The sequence below is a fragment of the Corythoichthys intestinalis genome, chromosome 17, assembly GCF_030265065.1.
Source record: "Corythoichthys intestinalis isolate RoL2023-P3 chromosome 17, ASM3026506v1, whole genome shotgun sequence".
Lineage (NCBI taxonomy): Eukaryota > Metazoa > Chordata > Actinopteri > Syngnathiformes > Syngnathidae > Corythoichthys > Corythoichthys intestinalis.
This window is the reverse complement of record NC_080411.1, coordinates 34,240,041-34,260,656: the sequence shown is the minus strand read 5'-3', so window position 1 is coordinate 34,260,656 and position 20,616 is coordinate 34,240,041. Positions and strand designations below refer to the sequence as shown.

The following is a 20,616-nucleotide window of genomic DNA, read 5'->3' as shown; positions in this document are numbered from 1 at the left end:
CTAAAACTAGACGAAGACAAACACATTTTGAAATGACTAAAATATTACTAAGACTAGTAAGTATTATCGTCGAAAAGACCAAGACAAAAATTAAAAAGGCTGCCAAAAACAACACTGAGAAGCAGCAATTTTCTATGTTACCATCCACTGCATGCAGGTCACGGTGTTCTTGGAAGCAGCTGTAATATTTATACTTCTTGCCGCAGATGTCACAGGAGTAACGGAAGCCACCTGAAGATAGTAAAATATGAAAGAAATTGTTGAAAATATTTTTATTCAGTGCCACACAGACAAACATCTCCCTATCCTGGCAGACATTTTATAGAAGGTTACATTTGCAGGTATTAGTGTTGGGACTCAATGAATGTTTTTGTATTTATGAAGGTAATTCATTCAGAGTGTAATAATATAGTAAACAACCTCTGCCAATAGCGTGTTTTAATGTCCACGTCCCTTTGTACAGTTGTTGATTTTGTGTTTTTTTTTTCTTTTGCATGCTGACCCCATTACATTTTGGTCACAATCACAATTTAATCTATGGGCTGAAGAAAATGGCTTGATTGTCAGTAATTGTTTTTTGGTTTGTTTGTTGAGGCTCTGTTTTCACAGTCATGTTATTTTGCAGAGAACTTCCCCCCAAAAAAGTGCGAAGCAAAATATAATGATGGAAAAAATATTTTGATGGATGATCGATACTATTTGAGGAGGTATACATGGGAAAATTCTGACACCAATGAAAAAAAAAAAGAAAAACATAACAGGCAATATCTGAATTCATTTGGGAATCATTAAAGTATACCCATTTGGTATTAAATATGGATTTGGTATTAAATATGGCAAAGTGCCGCTGCCATTTTGGAATCGTCAGAGACATGAAATATTATATTCTCCAAAACATAATTTAATGTGTAAATAATCATTCATTTTCCATGCCGCTTTTCCTCAAGAGGGTCATGGAGGTGCTGGAGCCTATCCCAGCTAACTACAGGCAGTAGGCAGGGTACACCCTGAACTGGTTGCCAGCCAATCGCAAAACACAAGGAGACACAACCATTTACGCACACACTCATACCTACGGACAATTTAGAGTGTTCAATCAGCCTACCACACATGCTTTTGGGATGTGGGAGGAAACCGGAGTTCCCGGAGAAAACCCACTCCACACAGGAAGGCCGGAGCCCGAGATTGAACCTTTGAGCTCAGAACCATTAGGCGGAGGTGCTAACCACTCAGCCACCGTGCCGCTGTGTAAATATTAAGTAAAATAATTAGTTGTGGGATGAAAAGCATGTAACCTCACTTTGACGAATTTAATCCATTGTAATTTATTGCCAAACATTCTTCTGCTTTAATCATTCAAAGTAACCTTTTAGTTCAACAGTACATGAGCTTCATTTTTAAATACAAATGGTGTTTCTGTCAGTGTAAAGAAAACTGGGATTTCATGTCTCTATCCCATGCTGAGACAAACCTTGAATTGTCTCGCGGAATTTCTTGATTCTGTAGCTTGAAAGTTGTTTTTCTGCGGGCCGGTATTTAAAAAAAAAAAAAAAAAAAACTAAAATGACCAGTTAGTAGGCAAATTAGTGCAATAATGATGAAAGAATATTCTAACGAATTTATTTGTAATCTGCATTCGTTGTAAATCTACTTCTGGTGTGGCGATTTTTGTATTCGTGTTGCGGCTATTAGCATTTGCATTTTTTTCTTTTACAAAGTGTTTGGTATTTGCAATTTGCCTAACACATACCAGCCACCCTAAGTAAGGCGACAGCTTGATAAAAAGATTTTTTTAATTTATTTATTTATTTTTTAAAGCGGCCTCCTTCTCTTTCCATAACAAGCAGCCATTTTCCCGCGACATCTAGCCGGGATGAAAATTACAGCTAAAATGAAATATTCTGCACCTTGCCCTATATTCTGCAGAATGTTTTCCGAGGAAGGTGTTGAAATCTGTGGTGAATTCCACCATTCCTGCGGGGACTATGTAATGATTACAGAGCGCCATGATGTAGGAGTTTTACCAATCCTAATATAAAAAAATACAAACTGTTAAAGGGACACTCACTGTTGGGCGTTGGTGGAAGATCTGCAACCATGCTCTCAGACTCTGTAACAAAGGAGGAGATCTTAGACCGATATCCAAAGAAACATGTACATTTTTAAAGATTTGTTTTCATAATTTAAGTCATTCAAAAATAATTTTTTAGGAACAATCTGCCCAGGTTATGAAATTTCAGTCAAGGTCAAGGTGAAATTATGATTATTTTAATATTCAGTAATAGACCATCTAACATGAAAGTGGGATTTTGAATAAGATTCATTTATCATCTGTACTGCTTATGCTCACAAGGGTCGCGTGGGTGCTGGAGTCAATCCCAGCTGATTATGGGCAAGAGGCGGAGTACACCATGGACTACCGTAATTTTTGGACTATAAGCCGCTACTTTTCCCTCATTTTGAATCCTGCGGCTCATAGTCCAGTGCAGCTTATTTGTTGATTTATTTGGCTTAATAGGTAATGCTTTATTTGACAGCAGTGTCATAAGACTGTCAAAACACCGTCATAATTATGACATGACACTATCATGGGCATTACTGAATGCTTATGACAGATATCATTAAGTGTCATCCGGCACATTATGTCGCCAACTCCATTTATGTCCAGCTCAGATCTTTTACATCCATTCAAAAGTGAAATAGTTTGCCGGATTACACTAAATGACATCTGTTATAAGCATTCATTAATGCCCATGACAGTGTCATCTCATAATTATGAGTCTTATGCTGCAACAGTCAAATAAAGTGTTACCAAATACCATAACTAGCTATTAACGAAACAACTGGAAAATTAACTGAAGAAATAATTAGCACAGAACATGAAGATTCATTGTTATTTACATTTGTAGCGCTGTTGGCTGACAACAGTGTTGACAGTAGGTGGCAGCAGAGGTTGACTGTCGCCCCCAAGGGAGCAGTAATGGCCAAATGAAGCTTTTTGAAGCAAAGAAGCTTTGCAGCCAATTGGTTCACAGCTTCATGGTGGTTCATTTGGTCTTTGACAGTGATGCCGCTGTCAAATAAATTGTTACCAGTTAATTTTTTGGGGTGTAAATATCTCATAATAAAGTGAGGACAGCTGTGACTTAGTCCAGTGTGGCTTATCTATGAACAAATGTCGTTTTCAGGTTAAATTTGGTGGGCGGCAGCTTATAGTCAGGTGCACCTCATAGTCCGGAAATTACAGTAGTAATCACAGGGCCCTAATAGACAACCATTGGTGCCCAAATTCACACCTATGGACAATTTGTAGTAATCAGCCAGCCTTGTATGTTTTGGGGATGTTGGAGGAAACTAAAGTACAATAATTTTCACACTATAAGGCCCACCTGACTATAAGCTGCCACCCACCAAATTTGACACAAAAACGACATTTGTTCACAGATAAGCCACACTGGACTATAAGCTGTAGCTGTCCTCACTGTATTATGGGATATTTACACCAAAAGATATTAAACAGCGGCATCATACGATTGTCATAAGACCAAATGAACCACCATGAAGCTGTGAACCATTGCTTCAAGAAGCTTCATTTGGCCATCACTGCTCCCTTCGAAAAGACAGTCAACCTCTGCTGCCACCTGCTGTCAACACTGTTGTTGTCCAACATGCCTCTTAGCATGCATTGCAGCGCTACAGACGTAAATAACAATCAAAACTCATGTTCTGAGCTAATTATTTCTTCAGTTACTGTTCCAGTTGTTTGATGAATTGCTAGTTATGGTATTTGGTAACACTTTACTTGACAGTGGCGCCATAAGATTGTCATTAGACAATCATAATTATGACATGACACTGTCATGAGCAATAATGATTGCCTAAACACAGATCACTTTTCAATGGACGTAAAAGATCTGAGCTGGACATAAATGGAGTAAGTGAAAAAAGTATATGTTATAAGTATTGAGGAATGCCCATGATAGCGTCATGTCATAATTATGACGGTTTTATGATGCCGCTGTCAAACAAAGTGTTATCTATTAACCTAAATAAATCAACAACTAAGATGCACTGGACTATAAGCCGCAGGATTCAAAATGAAGAAAAAAAGTGGCGGCTTATAGTCCAAAAATTAAGATACCCAGAGATTTTGAAGTCAGCATGGATTTGTTTGACTAAAAAGAAAAACATCCACACAATACATACAACAACATTTTAAAGCAACAGACAAGAAAATGTTGTGGATGTGTTCATGAAAGTAATTAAGCAAGCTGTCGAGAAAAAATTGTGATAGAAGTGATTGGTTTCCGCATCGGACGTCTATCATCATCACTGGCTTTAAAAGAGTGAAACAAACAAATCAAAATAATCGGATATCAAATGTTTCGTTCTTACCTCTGTGTGCCCTGACATGCGTCTGAAAGCAGTTGTAATACTTGTACTTCTTCCCACAAACCCCGCACACATAGGAACCTATATAAGAAAATAAATTTCATCAGTACAGCACATATTAGGGGAGTAAATCACGTTAGGATACCAATTCGTTGGATAATGATTTCCTTGCCCATATGCACCATGTATCTTTTTTTTTTTTTTTTTTTTTTTTAACCATGCAGTGTGAACAGTGCAATTCTAATTTTATTTCAAAACTGGGCTCGTTCGTATCTGGATAAAAATCCCGATATCTATCGATGCATCTGCAGTATAAACACAGATATGCACAGATATGCGTATATGACCCATACGTCGTCAAGTAAAATATGTCACCAATGTTTGACCAAATAAAACTACAGACGTGAACAAGTACCGTATTTTTTCGGACTATAAGTCGCAGTCCCCCTCCATAGTTTGGCTGGGGGTGCGACTTATACTCTGGAGCGACTTAAGTGTGAAATTATTCACACATTATTTTATCATTTCTCATGTTATTTTGGTGTTTTGGAGTGACACTGATGGTTTGGTAAACTTGTTAGCATGTTCTTTATGCTATAGTTATCTTAACTCATAATAGCTATGTTTCGTTAACATACTGGCCACGTTCTCATTTCATTGTTCATGCATCATGTAACATTATCATACTGTAAACTTATTCAGCATGTTGTTCTCTATTGTATATTTCATCATGTAATTTCCCCCAAAAATGCAACTTATACTCTGGTGCGACTTATATGTTTTTTTCCCTCTTCGCTGGGCATTTATGGCTGGTACGACTTATACTCAGGTGCGATTTATAGTCCGAAAAATACGGTAATGGTGGACGAATGCGCAGAAAATACTTTTCCTTTTGTGCAGTATGCACATGAAGCTACCATGTTGAAAATATGTTAGATCCAGTAAAATCCTCAAAACTGCCAAAAAACGTAAAGGTGCAAACCTCCCTGATAGACCATTTTTACTTTCATTTTACGTCACGTGTCACAGTGCACATGCGTGTCACTTCAAGGCCACATTCCATTCACACTGCAAGTTGCATGTTTTGGCAATATGAGCGGTGAAAATAATACATAAAATGTGTTACCAAACATTCATTCGCTACTCCCCTCCCACTTCAAATGGATTAGACGTCTACTAATAATAAACCCATTTAAATTCACAGTGGAAGGATGATTGGACGCCACACGACTGGACATCTATCATCATCTCGAAGAGGGCAACAACTGTCTTTTTTTTTTTTTTTAAGGCAGCGTTCGTCACTGATGGTTGGAATTTAGATCTCGAAGAGTATATATTGTTCAGCAACGGCTCTTTATTTCTTAGAAATCCATTATCCCAGTGAGGTCACTTTAGTGCCGTATCGGTCCAACACTAATTATTATTATCTTTTTTTTCTTCCTTTATTTCCACTAGTACTTGTAACTCATCTTGGGTCCAGTCAAGTTTGGAAAACCTTGAAGTTAACTAAATGGGAGCTCTAAACATGTGTGCAGTATGTATACATGTGGTCACACACCTATGCATGAGTCTGTGCTCTTGGTTGGAGGAGGAGTACCAAGGGCAAACATACCCTCGGTCTGGCCCCTGCGAGATCCGCCTCCACTCAGTTTTGCGTCGTTTCCGCCGATGACGACGCAGATTTCTGCTGGGTTGGCGTCACCGAATGTGCCATTGGTCGTCTCCGCGGTGCCCGGTTCCTTCTTGATCGTGACTGGAGATGAGCCACGTGCCTGGGTGCTGACGGACGTGGAAGGTGGACCATTGCTCCCACTGCTCCCCGGGTCCTTGTCGGCATTGGGTGACTCTTGAGCACTCATGACTAACCCTGGGCGATAAAATGAGAATGATAATCATCGTCATATAATTTTTGTCAACATAAATAATAAAACCATTCGATAAAAGTCCATAGATTTAAACTTTAATTACACCACCCGAACACCGGGGGCGCTGATGCGCCATGAACGCAAGGTAGGTCTGAGAGGGTATTCAGTACAGGAGGGAACGTCATGACCTGCCAGAGAGAAGTACTAAAGCTGGATACTGTGGACAGACTTATTTTTCTGGCCTGTAACCTTTAAAGCAATGGCTGTCTTGTTTATTTGTAACATTTATTTAAACTGAACATTTGTCCATTTATTTTACTGACATTATCAGACACCTTAAGACTTCATGCACAAAAGGCTTTAACATGTTGCTAAGTGTAAATTAAAATAAGTTTATTTTTGGTTATTTAATTTTTGGGGGATTGCATGTCTACCTTAGATTTTGTGCAATGCTGTGCATTTTGATTACCTCATGTGTAATGTTCTGCATGTTTTTAACTTCTAATTTGGTGCAATGTTCCACCTATTTGTGAACTGCTGTGCAGTAGTTTGTCACCATGCATCTTTGTTTTGACATTAAAAGATTGGTCCGGCTGTGGTGCAGTTGGTAGCACAAGTTGTCCTGGATAGAGCAGGTAGTACTTTCGAACACGAGTAACAGCGCATATACACACGAAGAACGTATTTGCACCCATGAAGAAGAGCACATGCGCACACTTGAAGAAACAAGTCATGCAGATGAGTGAGTGAGTGGGCAAAGATGACACATTTACATTTGTTGCTTGTGAAGCATCCACAGAGGCAACACCTACATATAAAATCTTTTGTACTGTTTATTAAGCATTTTCAATCGTGGTCGAATACTTGGAGAGACTTTATATGATTGTTTTTTTATGATGTGCGGACACTAATAGATACATGCTAACCGTTTGTGTAGATTGTTATTGCTGAATCAGCAGCTAGTTACAACCGCAAATTTGAATTGCTGTTGTTGAAGATGAAACTGATTTGTTTCATTTTTATTTTAGTGTCATTCATCAAATGTTCATATCATGAGCAGCTGAATAAAGTCAGCAAACTACACGGACATCTGACATCATGTCAGAGCTTAGTTTGCTGTCTAGCAGGGACTTAGCTCCAACATCTTGGCGAGGACAGTACAATGACGTATAATACATGTTTTTAGATAATTATTTTGAAATTTAGGAGGTATCTTGGGGTACTTAAAGGGTTAATTCCAACCTACTTGGAAATTCAGGTTGCGCCGCCAGTGTAGGAACAGAACTCATTCGTAACCCGGGGATTACATGTACTCTCTATTTACCTTTGGTTAAAGCAGCATATTGTTTTGTCAACTTTTACTCAGACGCAAAATTCAGACTTCTAATTTGAGAGAAAAAAGATGTCCTAATTATCGTGATAATTACCGATATCAACTGATGAGAAAATCTTTAAGGTGATAAAATTTGTCATATCGCCCAGGCCTAGCATGAGTCTCTGCTTTTGGTTGGAGGAGGAGTACCAAGGGTAAACATACCCTCGGTCTGGCCCCTGCAAGATCTGCCTCCGCTCAGTTTGACGTTATTTCCGCCAATGCATATTTCTGCCGGGTTGCTGTCTCCAGATTTTTCATTGGTTGTTTCCGCAGAGCCCGGTGCCTTCTTGATCGTGACTGGAGGTGAACCAGGCCTCTGGGTGGTGATGTCAGATGTGGATGGGGGACCATTGCTCCCCGGTTCCTTGTTGGCATTGGCTGACTCTTGAGCACTCATGACTAACCCTGGGCGATAAAACAATAACTATCGTCATATAAATTTTGTCAACATAAATAATAAAAACATTCGATTATAGTCCAAAGATTTAAACTGTAATTACACAATCCGAACACTGGGGGCGCTGATGTGCCGTGAAAGCTAGCGCTGAGAGGGTATTCAGTATAGGAGGGAACGTCATTACCTGCCACAAGCAGCATTAAACCCTGATACTGTGGATTGACTTATTTTTCTGGCCTGTAACCTTTAAAGCAATGGCTGTCTTGTTTATTTGTAACATTTTCAAACGGAACATTTTGTCTATTTTGTTGACAATGTCAGACACCTTAAGATTTCATGCACAAAATGTTTTAACATGTTCATTCATTCATTCATTTTCATGCCGCTTTTCCTCACGAGGGTCGCGGAGGTGCTGGAGCCTATCCCAGCTAACTACGGGCAGTAGGCAGGGGACACCCTGAACTGGTTGCCAGCCAATCGCAGGGCACAAGGAGACATACAACCATTCACATGTTGCTAAGTGTAAATTAAAATGAGTGATTTGATTTTGGGGGGGAGATTTTTTGATTAACTATTATGCAATGTTCTGCATTTTTGTTAACTTTTAATTTTGTACAATGTTTTGCATATTTGTGAAATGGTGTGTAGTAGTTTGTCACCATGCATCTTTGTTCTGACAAGATTGGGATGGCTGTGGCACTGTTGGTAGCACAAGTTGTCCTGGGACCGGAGGGTCAGCAGTTCAATTCCTGGCTACCAGTGCCCACTGTCGAAATACCCTTGGGCAAGGAACTGAACCCGAATTTGCCCCTAATAGGTTGGCAGGGCCTTGCATGGCAGTAGTAAATGCGTGCTAATGCGCTTTGGGCATGGTAAAAAACATGTAGATAAATGTGCCAAAGAGTGAGTACTCTCCATTTACCATTGTTAAAGCAGCATCTGGTTTTGTCAATTTTGACTCAGGGGCAAAAATCAGACTTCAAATTTGAAAGAAAAAAGATGTGATAATTATCAATATCAACTCATAAGAAAATTTTCACCATAACAATTTTTGTCATGTCGCCCAGGCCTACTCATGACTCCGCCTTCTCTGACGCTGAACTACTGTATGATTAACGATGGACAAGTATGATGAAAGAAGGCAAGATAATTGAATAATAATTACCTGTGTTCAGGCTAAGAAAGGGCATTGACAACAAGTCATTTTGCAACAAATTGTTGAATGAAAATAAGAGCCTGTTCCATTTTTGTCAGAATCCAGACAGCGTTCACCCCTTTTTCTTTTGTTAATGAGACAGAATTAAAAATGCCCTTTTTCTTAATTTTTCATTGAATAATTCATGAATCCTAATGAAAGAAAATATGGCATAGAAAGGTGTTGATTATCTATGAAGGTGCTGATCTAAAATTGAATTGTTTGGCCTTGGTTGATGTTTGCATTCTATCGAGTATTCACATTGCAACGCAATGTATCGCTCCGCTTCACAAGTTGAGTGTTGTGGCAACCTTATTTTCCACGAAAGACAAGACGTGCAGTGGGAAGTCTTCCCAATTTTTTTCTTTTTAAGTTTGATCTAAATAACTGCATTTGAATGTAAACTAGTTTTGGCTCGATCAGACCCTGCTTAACTCATTGTTTGCCATTGACAGCAATAGAGTACATTAGAAGACCGGTCGTCTTTCCTCATTTTAGAAAGCGCGAAAAGGCCACTTTTTTTATGGCGGCATTCGTTGCGGTGGCGATCTTGGGTGGGACAATTACCGGCTGGAACACGGAAACCAATTTTCTAAAAATAGCGCAGCATAGGCATGTTATTTCTTAAAGGGTACCACGGATAAAAAGACATGTAGTTCTTAAAAGATACAAGTTAGTACGAGTTATAATAATTTGATATTAAAACCCCTCATAATGTTTTCGTTTTAATAAAATTAAAAAAAAAAAAAAACTAGTGGCTCACCATTGTTGTTGACGTCAGAGCGGTGACATCACATAGCCACGCCGCCGTACTTCACAGTGTCACTCTTTAACTATGTAACGTAGTGATTTAAATACACCAGAATGTGTTAATGGCAAGTTTTAAATTAATAAGAGATCAAGCCAATGAGTGCGTTTTGTCCCTCGACTGACGCCGTAGTGCAGGTCCATTGTAATTTACGTTCATTTGAGTGTTGTTTTCACAACAAACCCCTGATAATGGCTCACAGCATCATAGTTTGTATATTGTAACTAAATATCGGCATCCAATGTATTTGTTGAGCTAAACGAGTTGCTAAAATGTGTGGTTATGTGGTTGACTCAGTCAACCTGAAATATTTCATATGGTTGTCCCGATTACATATTTTGCACTCGAGATCGAGTCAGCCGATTTTGAGGATCTACCAATACCAAGTACCAAATCCGATACTTCAGTAAAGTATGTGATAGGATAAAGCACATCCAAATGAAAAATACTTCCATATTGTAAATTTATCACTCTTGCACGAGCTTACCATTAGTTTCCTATGGCAGTTAGCATAACATTCTCCTGCCGATGGTGTTCAATACAACAAAATATTTTATTTTTTGTTTGACAATATCTTTGTAGATCTTGATTATATCATTGCTCAGTAATCTTTTAAATTTAAAAATAAATTAATCTTTTTTACTCGATTCCGATCCACTGAAAATGACAATTGGGCCCAATATCCGACCACGTGACTCAATCGGGGACATCCCTACGTTTAATAAAAGACAATTACATTTCAAATATACAGTACTGTTTGTTACCGGGTTACGAACGATCTCAGTTCCTACACTGGCAAAGTAACCCTAATTTCGGCGTAAATCGGAATTAACCCTTTAAGAAAGGTCAAACAACAATACTCCCAATATGGTAAATGGAGTTACACTTGTATAGCACCTTTACACCACCTCAAAGCGCTTCACACTCTACCCTTATCTATCTACTGGTGACGCAGCACCAGGAGCAGTGTGGGATTCAGTATGTTGCTCAAGGATACTTAGATGGGTTCATCACAGCGGAGAATTAAACCCACAACCTCTGGGTTGGGGAACAACTACTTCACCTCTGAGCCACACCACCCCGACCACGAAATCTCAAAATAACTACCCAAAAATATGTGTCATATTAATATGATAAAGTAAAAAAATAGAATACTGTGAGGTAAAATAAGGTACTGTTTATGCGAGTAACAAAAAAAAAAAAAAAAAACACTGCTAGAGACAAAATGGTGGACAAGACAAGCGTCACGTGGTCATGAATAGTAGCATGAAGGTAAATTCGAGTCTTTTATATACAGGATTTCAACTCAAAACCTTTTAAGTAGCTAATATTTTTTGTTTTATTTTGTTGTTTTTAAGGTGAGGAAGAATGTGACTGAGTCCTACATTTCAACTGCTGAAGCGGATGGTGGAAGTGCTCAAACCAATGCTTGTGGCAACAAAGGTCATATACGAAGAAAATAGACCCACCAATTCTATCATTGCACCACTCCAAGCTCAATTGCTGATTGACACCTACAGCACTGTTAATTTTTTTTTAAAAAGATTTAAAATTTTAAAGAAATTAAGGGTGTCATTCATCATTAGGGTTGGGCATCGAGCATTGATGGGACCTGATTTTAACACTCCGGTTCTCCCCGGAACCGTTCAAATTTTTAAATTTCAATTCCATGTTTCGATGCCCTAACCGCCGAGCGGGAAAAAAATGCTGCTGAAAACCACGAAGAAGCCACAAGAAGCACGTGTTTGTGCATCGCAACTTGATTACAACCATGGAGACAGTGCGGCGGCGCTCAAAAGTTTGGCTTAACTTTACAAAAAAAAAAAAGGCCAGCCACCTCAGTGCAACATTTGCAACACAACTATATCATGCAAAGGTGGCTGCACGACCAATTATGCACGGTCGGCTTCATGGAATATAGCCTAAATGCCAAGTGCAAAGCTAACTGAGTGCTATGTACTTGACACACTGCACCGTCAGAACCGGGTAAGTAAAACAATACATTATGTCTGTCGTCTGCTGTTCCCGCGATCTGACCCCGGATTAAGCAGTAGATGGATGGATGGATAAATAGTACGAGAATAAATCGTATTATTACATTGAGCTATAGTCAACATCATGTATATAGAACTAGATGCAAAATGACCGAGTGGGCGGCATTAGAACATATAAAGAGAAATAGATGCGGGCGTTAGTAAACAGGCGCCATCTTAAACCAGTAGATGCCTTTGTCAAAATCAACAGATTTCGAATCTGTTGTGTTGCTTATTTAGAAAGAAGCAGCCATATGACAGCATTCAATGACTTATTTAATGAACTCGTAGCAGTGAAAACACAGCATCACATCACAAAGCATCCTAGCCAGACGCTCTCATCTCTTCTTCTCCGCATGATACGTACACACTACTACAGCGCCACTCACTGGCCTAACTGGTATTGTCACAACATAAACATTGCATGTGTCTGAAAAGACAACAGAATCGGTTTTACAAATAAGGAAACCTTATTATTTTGCCTTATTTTGATCAAATTATAATCAGTAGAAGAATTTATACTAATGCTTTGTTGTAGCTCCCAGCTAAGGTACATGTACGGCAAAAGAATATAAGTAAATGTTTTCTCCATGAACTTTTGAAAAGAAACTAGGGCTGCAGCTATCGAATATTTTAGTAGTCGCTTAATCGATGGACTAGTTAGTTTGAATAATCGAGTAATCGGATAAGGAACATGAAAAATTAAAATACCTCAGCTGAGCCTGATTTTTTTTTTTTTTTTTTTTTTTAATGAGGATGTATGTACAATAAAACAATTGGCTAACTGACAGAGAAACAGTCCGCTAGTTTAAGTGCTATAAAATGTTAAAACGCAAAGTTTTTTTTACAATGCTCCTAACAAATGGCTCAGACACATATTCCCACAAAAAGCGACTGAATATACCTATAAAGTAAATTATGAATGCATTAAAAAACATTAGCTCAAACAAAAGCTTAGCTTACGTTGGTCTTAACAGGGAGCAGTTGGATTCAGCCATGTGAAAAGAGGCAGACCAGAGGTCATTGTATCCACCCTAATCAATAAAACTAAATGCAAACACTTTCAAAATAAACCATTACAACGGCACTTTAATGAAAAGAATACTCAAAGCAACAAAATTTAATTGAATATTTTTTTCTAATCGAATACTCGAGTTAATCAATTATTCGTTGCAGCACTAAAAGAAACTTCATCACATTCAAGTTCAAAGACTGATATTTACATACAAGTTGAAAATAACCCTGCGAGATGTTCATATAATTCATAAATGTCATATTAATTGTAATATTAATAAATAATAATAATAAATTTAAAATTCATATAAATAATAGTAATACATTTTAAACTCATCTAATTTAAAAATAAAATCGAGAAGACATTAATATAAACTAATACATTTTTAAACTATAGATTTTTTGACCCTGCCTTTTTTTTTTTTTTACCCAACCCCTTAAAAGAATCGAAATTGAGAATCGTTCAGAACCGGAATCAAAACATGGAACCGGAATCGGAACCGAAATCGTTCAATTTCAAACGATGCCCAACCCTATTCATCATGATCTCTGCAAGAGATATCAGTGGTTGTGGTGCAGGTACAAAATTTGCAGTCGATATATATTTTACAGCAATGTTGCACAGAAAAAGTGTCACTGTTTAATAAAAGAGTAGAATGTATCAATTTTCTGACCAATATATCAATAATCGCTGTATCGTGATATCACGAGAGTCATTATTTGGGAGCCTTGTATCGCGTATCGTATTGTGAGGTGCCCTGAGGTTCCCGCTCCTAATTGTCACTGGTAGGCAATTAGTCAAATTGGGTCATTTCCTTGTTACTTTTATGGTACTTGCAGGTCACTTCCTTAATTATGGGCCACTTCCTGCATATTTTGGAGCATTCCTGGATCACTTCCTGTACATTTAGGATTATTTCCTGTTGATTTAAGGGCATAACCATTTCCCTTCCTGTTCATTGATCACCTCTTTTTGATTTGTGGGCATTTTCGCATCAGTTGCTGTACATGTCAGGTAACGTTTGTTGTTTTCTGAAGATTTGGGCCAATTCAAGGAAGTTTTTTGTCAAAAAATAATGACCGATGTATGGCAATGCATTAAAGACTTGAAAGATCTGTTAACAAGAACAATGTAATAATATAGTGTTGCTATTTACTTACTGAAATATTGCACTGAAATATTCTTATCTAGGAGGAAGACAAGGGGTTTTGACAGATTTTCTGTTACAGTGCGAAAAAAATAAAAGTATTTTTCCATTCAGGAATAGCTTGTTTTTCCCTTTAATAGCTGTGTCATAGAATATCCTAGATTGATTTCATACACATGTATCGATAATTGTTGCATCACCAAATTGTGAGTTGATCATTATTGTAAGGCTTTTGTCGCAAATCGTATCGCATTGGGAGGTACTCGGAAGTTACCAGCCCTAGTCAATATGCATGAAACAGTGGGGAAAAATTAAATTCCAAAGGAGGTCACCTTTAAGAATGAGCATAATATTGGTATACCTGATGAAATGCCTAATATAATGGCCATATATTTGATTAAAGTGCCGCTCCATGTACAGTAAAGGAGGAAATCAATCACTCATAGGAACAAAAAATAAGACTAACACTAACAGAGGTTGCCGTTTTACTTCGCCCCCTAAAAAACATCTCTATCCTTTGCAAATCAAACACTCTGGAAAGGAAAATCCAAATATGAAATCTAAATTTGCTTAAGGGCTTAGGAAAATGTTTGCCATCTCAGGGGGGAAGGGGAATAAAAATAAGGGCAAGTTAAAAATGGAGGACAGACAGGTCATTTCAATCACAGCTTTCTCTTCGGTGGTTTTTATTATTTCGATTCGAGAGTTAAATCTTTCCATCATCAAACTCAACATTTTCTTGCCTCTCGTAATAAATGTTTTCTAATATGGAGCTCGACCATCATTTGAAAAAGCAATAACACGAGGAAATACATAAATCCCCCACCGGCAACCCCTATTCTAACATACTGTATACACACATCAGAGACTACGCAACAAACTAGTGTCTAGTAAAATTCCAGCGGTATTCACTCCACAAACCCCCATAAAAACATTTTCAATCTATATGTTAATGCTGTGAATTAAATTTTAATAAGAGGAGATATTGAAAAGCAGACTTGAATCATGCAGAAATAAATCCAGAAAGATCAGCGCCCTAAAATTAGAAATTCAAGACGGCGTCCGACCCGCTGCCAGAATCCTTCTAGGCTGGCAGATTAAATTTTTGATGGAAATCAAAATTACACTGCAAACATACGCGGGCGCGGCAAACCTGGCACCATTGTGATTTATGGATTCATTAAACCTGCGCCATTTTCAGCACTCCCCCATTTTTTTTTTTTACCACTCACACAAATTACATTTGCTTTGCTCAATTTTTTCCCCGGAAAAGGGTTCTACCTTCACAAAATGGTCAAGCAGAAAAAAAATATATATTAAAAAAAAAGGATTTTGTGTACATAACCACAACGCGTAAACAAGCCCAATTTTCACTGCTGCAGCAAATGAATGTCCTGATGCATTATTCATCAAACCAATAAGGTTCATTTTTACAAGGAAAGAGAGAGGAAGAAATATGAGCGGAAAGCACGCGATTTTATGCGGCGGCCCTAACCCCTGAAAAGCAATTTCCCAGGGACTAATATAAATTAAGCAATTTTCAGACATTTTCAGCACAGCCGCTAAGAACACAAGAGAACAGTGGATGCCTGCTATGCTCAAAATGGATTCTAAAAGGCTCATTTTAACCCACATCACTCATCCGGAATAGTGCTTAAAAGGACTGGCGGAGAATCAAAAGAAAGCAAATCTTCCTTTTTTTAGAGAATACAAACTCGGGTAGCAAGTTGATATCAACTAAAACGGAAACTCGCTGGCTGCGACTTGACAGAGTGCTGTTGTTTTTACATAAGCCTGGAAGTTCAGCGATCTGTTCACCACTTTCAGTATTACTCAAAAGTCAATGTTGCTAAAAAAAAAAACAATAACAACATTAACTAAAAAAATGACATTTCTGGAGAAATAGAATGGGAATGCTTGGCTCTTCCTCGAGATTTTTGGTCATTTCCTTTAAAAAAAAAAATTGGCATTTTCTGGTCACTTCCTTGTTAATTCACCGGCTGCCATTAAGTCTGATCTATTTGGACTGGAAAGGGCAAATGAACATATCGTCATAGCATAAACTACAACTACAACCATAGCTTAAGTTGGATAACAGTCAGTCACTTCAAAAGGTGAACGTTGGAATTGAAACTAAGTACATTTGTAAACCTATGCCTCTATGAGTCTAACGATGTCAGACACCAGCAAGAAAATGCATCACCGACATGTAGTTATTGATATTAAATTTCACATCTCTGTATTATATACATCTATATAAATGAATAAATGGCAGAAAACACAGACAAGGCTGAAAAAGCAGTTTCTGCTCTTGCACCCATCTTTAAAATAAACTGCTGTATTTTAAGTCAAAAGAACATTTGTTTTTGATAGAACAATATGTCTATTTGCTGCCATAGCAGTTTCATAGTTCATTATCCCCCTGAACTATTTTTAATTTGTCCGTTTTACCCTGGAGACCCCTGTTTACAGACACAGCGCAACCACTTTTGTTTCAACCCAGCCATATGAAGAAGGTAAGTATATATTTATTATTCAAAATGTCTATCATTTTTAGCTTAGAATCATTAATTGATGTCTAACATTTAGTTTTTTAAAAATACGACTTTATAAAATTATTCACTCGCATATTTCAAACTTTGAAACAAATTGCGTCACAATGAAAAAAAATAGTGTCTGTAAATAGGTCACGGATACCTACCTCATAACTATCGCTTAATTGTACTTTTTTTTTATACTGTCGCATTTTCCCCAGATATTTTAGATGATAATCGATCTAAACAAAGAAAAATTGGAGAAAAAAAAGTTTCAAGTCACCTGTTTTCCGCCATTTTTTTTTTTATCAACACCTAGACCGAACGAAGAGGCTTCAACAGCCAAAATTTGAGAAAATGGTGCACTGTACATTGTTTTCATTAGGAACTAGCAGTATGGCCCGGCGTTGCTCGTGTGAAAATTGATATTTGCCATGTTAATTTTTGGAGTTTTGAATTAATTTTCTGCACTACATGGAGGCTTACAGAGATCAAACCCATCTATGAACACTCCCAGACTCTTGAAGTACAACTGTGTAAAATTTTGTCAAAATCCGCCCAGCTATAAAACACAAACACACAGACAAACTCACCTTTATAGATATAATATATCCAGCCAAAATGAATTCCTTACTACTAAAATTGTACATTTTCTTTTTTTTTTTTTTTTTAATCCAGCGTTTTGTTGTGGAGACCTCAAAGCCACAACATATCATCAAAGCATATTTAAACGTGTACATGAAACTGTATAGTTTGAAAGCAAACTACGATATTGCAATGGCAAGAGACACTTCTTTCATCCAGAACATGGTCACATCGCCTCCACAATCAGGGATTTTCTATGCACATTTTTGGAGTTTCGAATTAATTTTTTCCACTAAATGGCGGTTTACAGAGATCAACCCCATCTAAGATATGCTCATCTTTCAGTGCTATTGAGTCATTTACCAGTAAAATGGATTGGTCGTATAGACCCGTCAATAGCAGCCAATTAATTAAAAGAACTGTGTTTCTTAGTTTCAACTGAAAGTAAAAAAATATATAAATAGATAGCGTTTGGTGTTTTTCCATTTAAAAGTATACACATTCTTTTTTTGTAATTAACAAATAAGAATTTTTACCAATTACAGTTAACTTTTGTTTTAAATTCTTTTTTTTTTTTTTTTTTAATTAAATAAAGTCAGAAACAAACATAAAACCAGGTTTCTTCTGGATCCAATTCAGTATGCACATTTGGAAGCAATTCTAATTAAACATGAAAGACGCTTTTCAAACACTTCTATGTGAAATTGTATCTGGTTTGGGGGAGGGTAACACTAAAAACAAGATTTACCCAGATATGATCCAGACTAACCACGAGGAAGCAATTGAAATATTACATGGATAATCTCTTTTAACATGTTCAGTTACTTTCATCTCTTTCAAATCTCATCAAAGTAACTTGTACAGCAATTTGTTTGAATCCTATTGCAACCTTTGCTTTTTGTCAATGTTTTTGATTTGAATTTGCAAGGTTATTTTCACTAATAGATCATAGATTGTGGTTGTTCAATCAATAATTATGCACATGGCAAATGTTTAAGCCTTAGTGCACACAATCAAAAAATATTTTTAAAAGAAATCCGGATAAAGACGAAATTTCTATAAATAAAAAGGCAGATTTTCCCTGAAACATTCAGTACAGTTTTGCAGCAAACTATTTATCATTAACTTAAAGGTCAGCATTCAAATTACCGCCTTGCAAAATGGCAACCAGACACAAAAAATAAATAAACACAATTAAAAAAAAAAAAAAAGGGGGGGGGGGGGGGCAAATGGGAAAAGCCTGCCCCGGATTAATAAGAAAAAAAAGATCCCTGCTAGTGATTGTTTTTCCTGCCCTCATTTTTTGCTGACATTCTCTTTCTACATTTCTCAGTCCACTTTGTACTATTTTGGGTTTTGCATGAAAAAAAGGTCCCAATCTCTAGAAAATAACAAATAGTGTATGTGATTAAATCTTTCCTCCTCGACCAAAACGAAGGGAAGGAAATCTGGGGGAAAACCCAGAAGCTATGGATGCAACAACGCAGTTAGGAGTTGAATTTAGTAGCTTTGTCGTCTATAATTTTGCAACATTTGTTACTTCGGCAAAACCATTCAAGGCCCGGGGGCTCCTGCAGGGAACAAAACACAGGGGAGGGAGAAAAAAAAAGCTGACTTGACACCCTGCTGATGAATGCAGATTTTTTTTTTTAAAGGTCAGTGTGAATTTATTAGGTTGACCAATAAAGTACTTAAATTTCCACTCGGGAAAAAAATACATATATTGTAATTTGACCAATTCCTTACAGATTTGAGACAACAAATCCCAAACTGATCAAATTATGTTGACTGATTTAATTCATCCAAATGGCTGCCTACAGGTGGCGCCAACGAGTCGCAAATTAAAAATATTGAAAAAAACAGCCATCTTTTCCGTCCAAACACCATTTTAAGATATTTTTACGCGAGGATACTAAAGTGGTGTGGTATCCGCCTGTGAAGCAAGTTAAGCGTTCAAAGAAGCACCGAGAAGCGTCTTAAATGTGGCTCGAGAAGGGGAGGCAACTCCGGAGCCCTGCTCAAATTTGATGGAAAATTCACAAAAAAAAAAAAAAAACATGGCTGCAGGAGGTTTTTTTGTGTGTGAATAGATTGTTCCCCCTTCCTCTTCGCCCTTCAATTCGCCACCATAGCACGTTCATAGCTTCGGTTAGCTGCATTTCCACCGTCACTCGACTTAAAAGTTAAAATTTCAAAATACAATTTTGCGACAAACGATGAAAATTGCTCCTCTATGATGGCTGCACCTGGTTTGGAAGCCAAGCACTAGCTCCGACTGTAGCTGGCGCGTCCATTAGTCAAGTGGAGCAGCCATAACTTGACGTTAGCTTACTACCGTAAAATGTTGACTTATTTTTTACCTTGAAATTTGTAAGCGACTTGACATACCTCCAAAAGCTCCGCAGATCATGCGAAAATACTCCCGACGAAAAAGCCTCTCTCCCCGGCCAGGGGTGACTGCAACAACGGCTTCCTCCTCCGGGGGAGTGAAAATGTTAATTAGTTATGAGGAAATTCAAAAATGTTAGAAATTTCCCTCCAGTCTTGTGTGCCCCCCCCTCGCCGCCTCGAGACGCTACGTTACATTTTTTTTAGAGCAAATAACGTAACGCGTCTTCAATCAGACGACAGTCCGGACCGTGCGGGCTTGTCCGATTACGACGCTTGCACTGGGGGAGGAGGTTGTGTCGCTGTTCTGGAGGGTTTTTTTTTTTTCGTCCGCCATGCACAAGGGCAGATTCCAAAATTGCAGCGCCGGCCTGCAATAGCACACATTAAAAAAGGAAAAAAATGGTGGGGAGAAAAAGTCTGGGCAGAAGAGGAGGTGTGTTGGGGGGGGGGTTGGTCGACCAGGAAGTTTTGCTTCGTGGGAACTGGAGAAAGACTTTGAATGCCCCGTCTTAATTATCTGTTTAACAATTCTTCTAGGTATGTTTAGAATGTTTTATTATTTAAAAAAACGTTCCATGTACATTCAAACGCTGCTTTCCTTGCCTCTTGGACAAATATAACGACCACCGTCAACAAAGCTGTAAAAATGTAGTCAACTACTCAACAGTAACGTTTTTGTTGGCCAACATTTTTTTAATTTTAAAACCTTATTCTGGGACTATATTATTTTTATTTTCGTGTAGACTACAACGTTTGTTTGCGTCAACTGTGGGATTACAAATACAAGACAGAGAAATAACCCATCACTTTAATCATTTTAAAAGGTTTAATGTTTATACTGTAGATGTTAAATATATATAAATAAAAGAGTAGATGTCT

The 20,616-nt window shown here is 37.7% G+C and overlaps 1 protein-coding gene across 4 annotated transcripts in view; it reads right to left on the bottom strand.

The window, feature by feature from the left end:
- Positions 1 to 20,141, bottom strand: part of znf618 (zinc finger protein 618) — a 43,336-nt gene extending 23,195 nt beyond the window's left edge. Inside the window, exons 1-6 of one of the 4 annotated variants that reach the window (XM_057818885.1) lie at positions 19,735 to 20,141; positions 7,795 to 8,037; positions 6,005 to 6,259; positions 4,396 to 4,473; positions 2,069 to 2,110; positions 142 to 231 (exon numbers count right to left, since the gene is read on the bottom strand). In XM_057818885.1, coding sequence (XP_057674868.1) covers positions 142 to 231; positions 2,069 to 2,110; positions 4,396 to 4,473; positions 6,005 to 6,259; positions 7,795 to 8,037; positions 19,735 to 19,756 — 730 coding nt within the window. In that variant the 5' untranslated portion in view covers positions 19,757 to 20,141. Of the gene's footprint in view, positions 1 to 141; positions 232 to 2,068; positions 2,111 to 4,395; positions 4,474 to 5,950; positions 6,260 to 7,794; positions 8,038 to 19,734 lie in introns of all 4 variants that reach the window. The other 3 variants (XM_057818884.1, XM_057818887.1, XM_057818888.1) reach the window with 3 other exon arrangements.
- Positions 20,142 to 20,616: the final 475 nt, after the last annotated feature.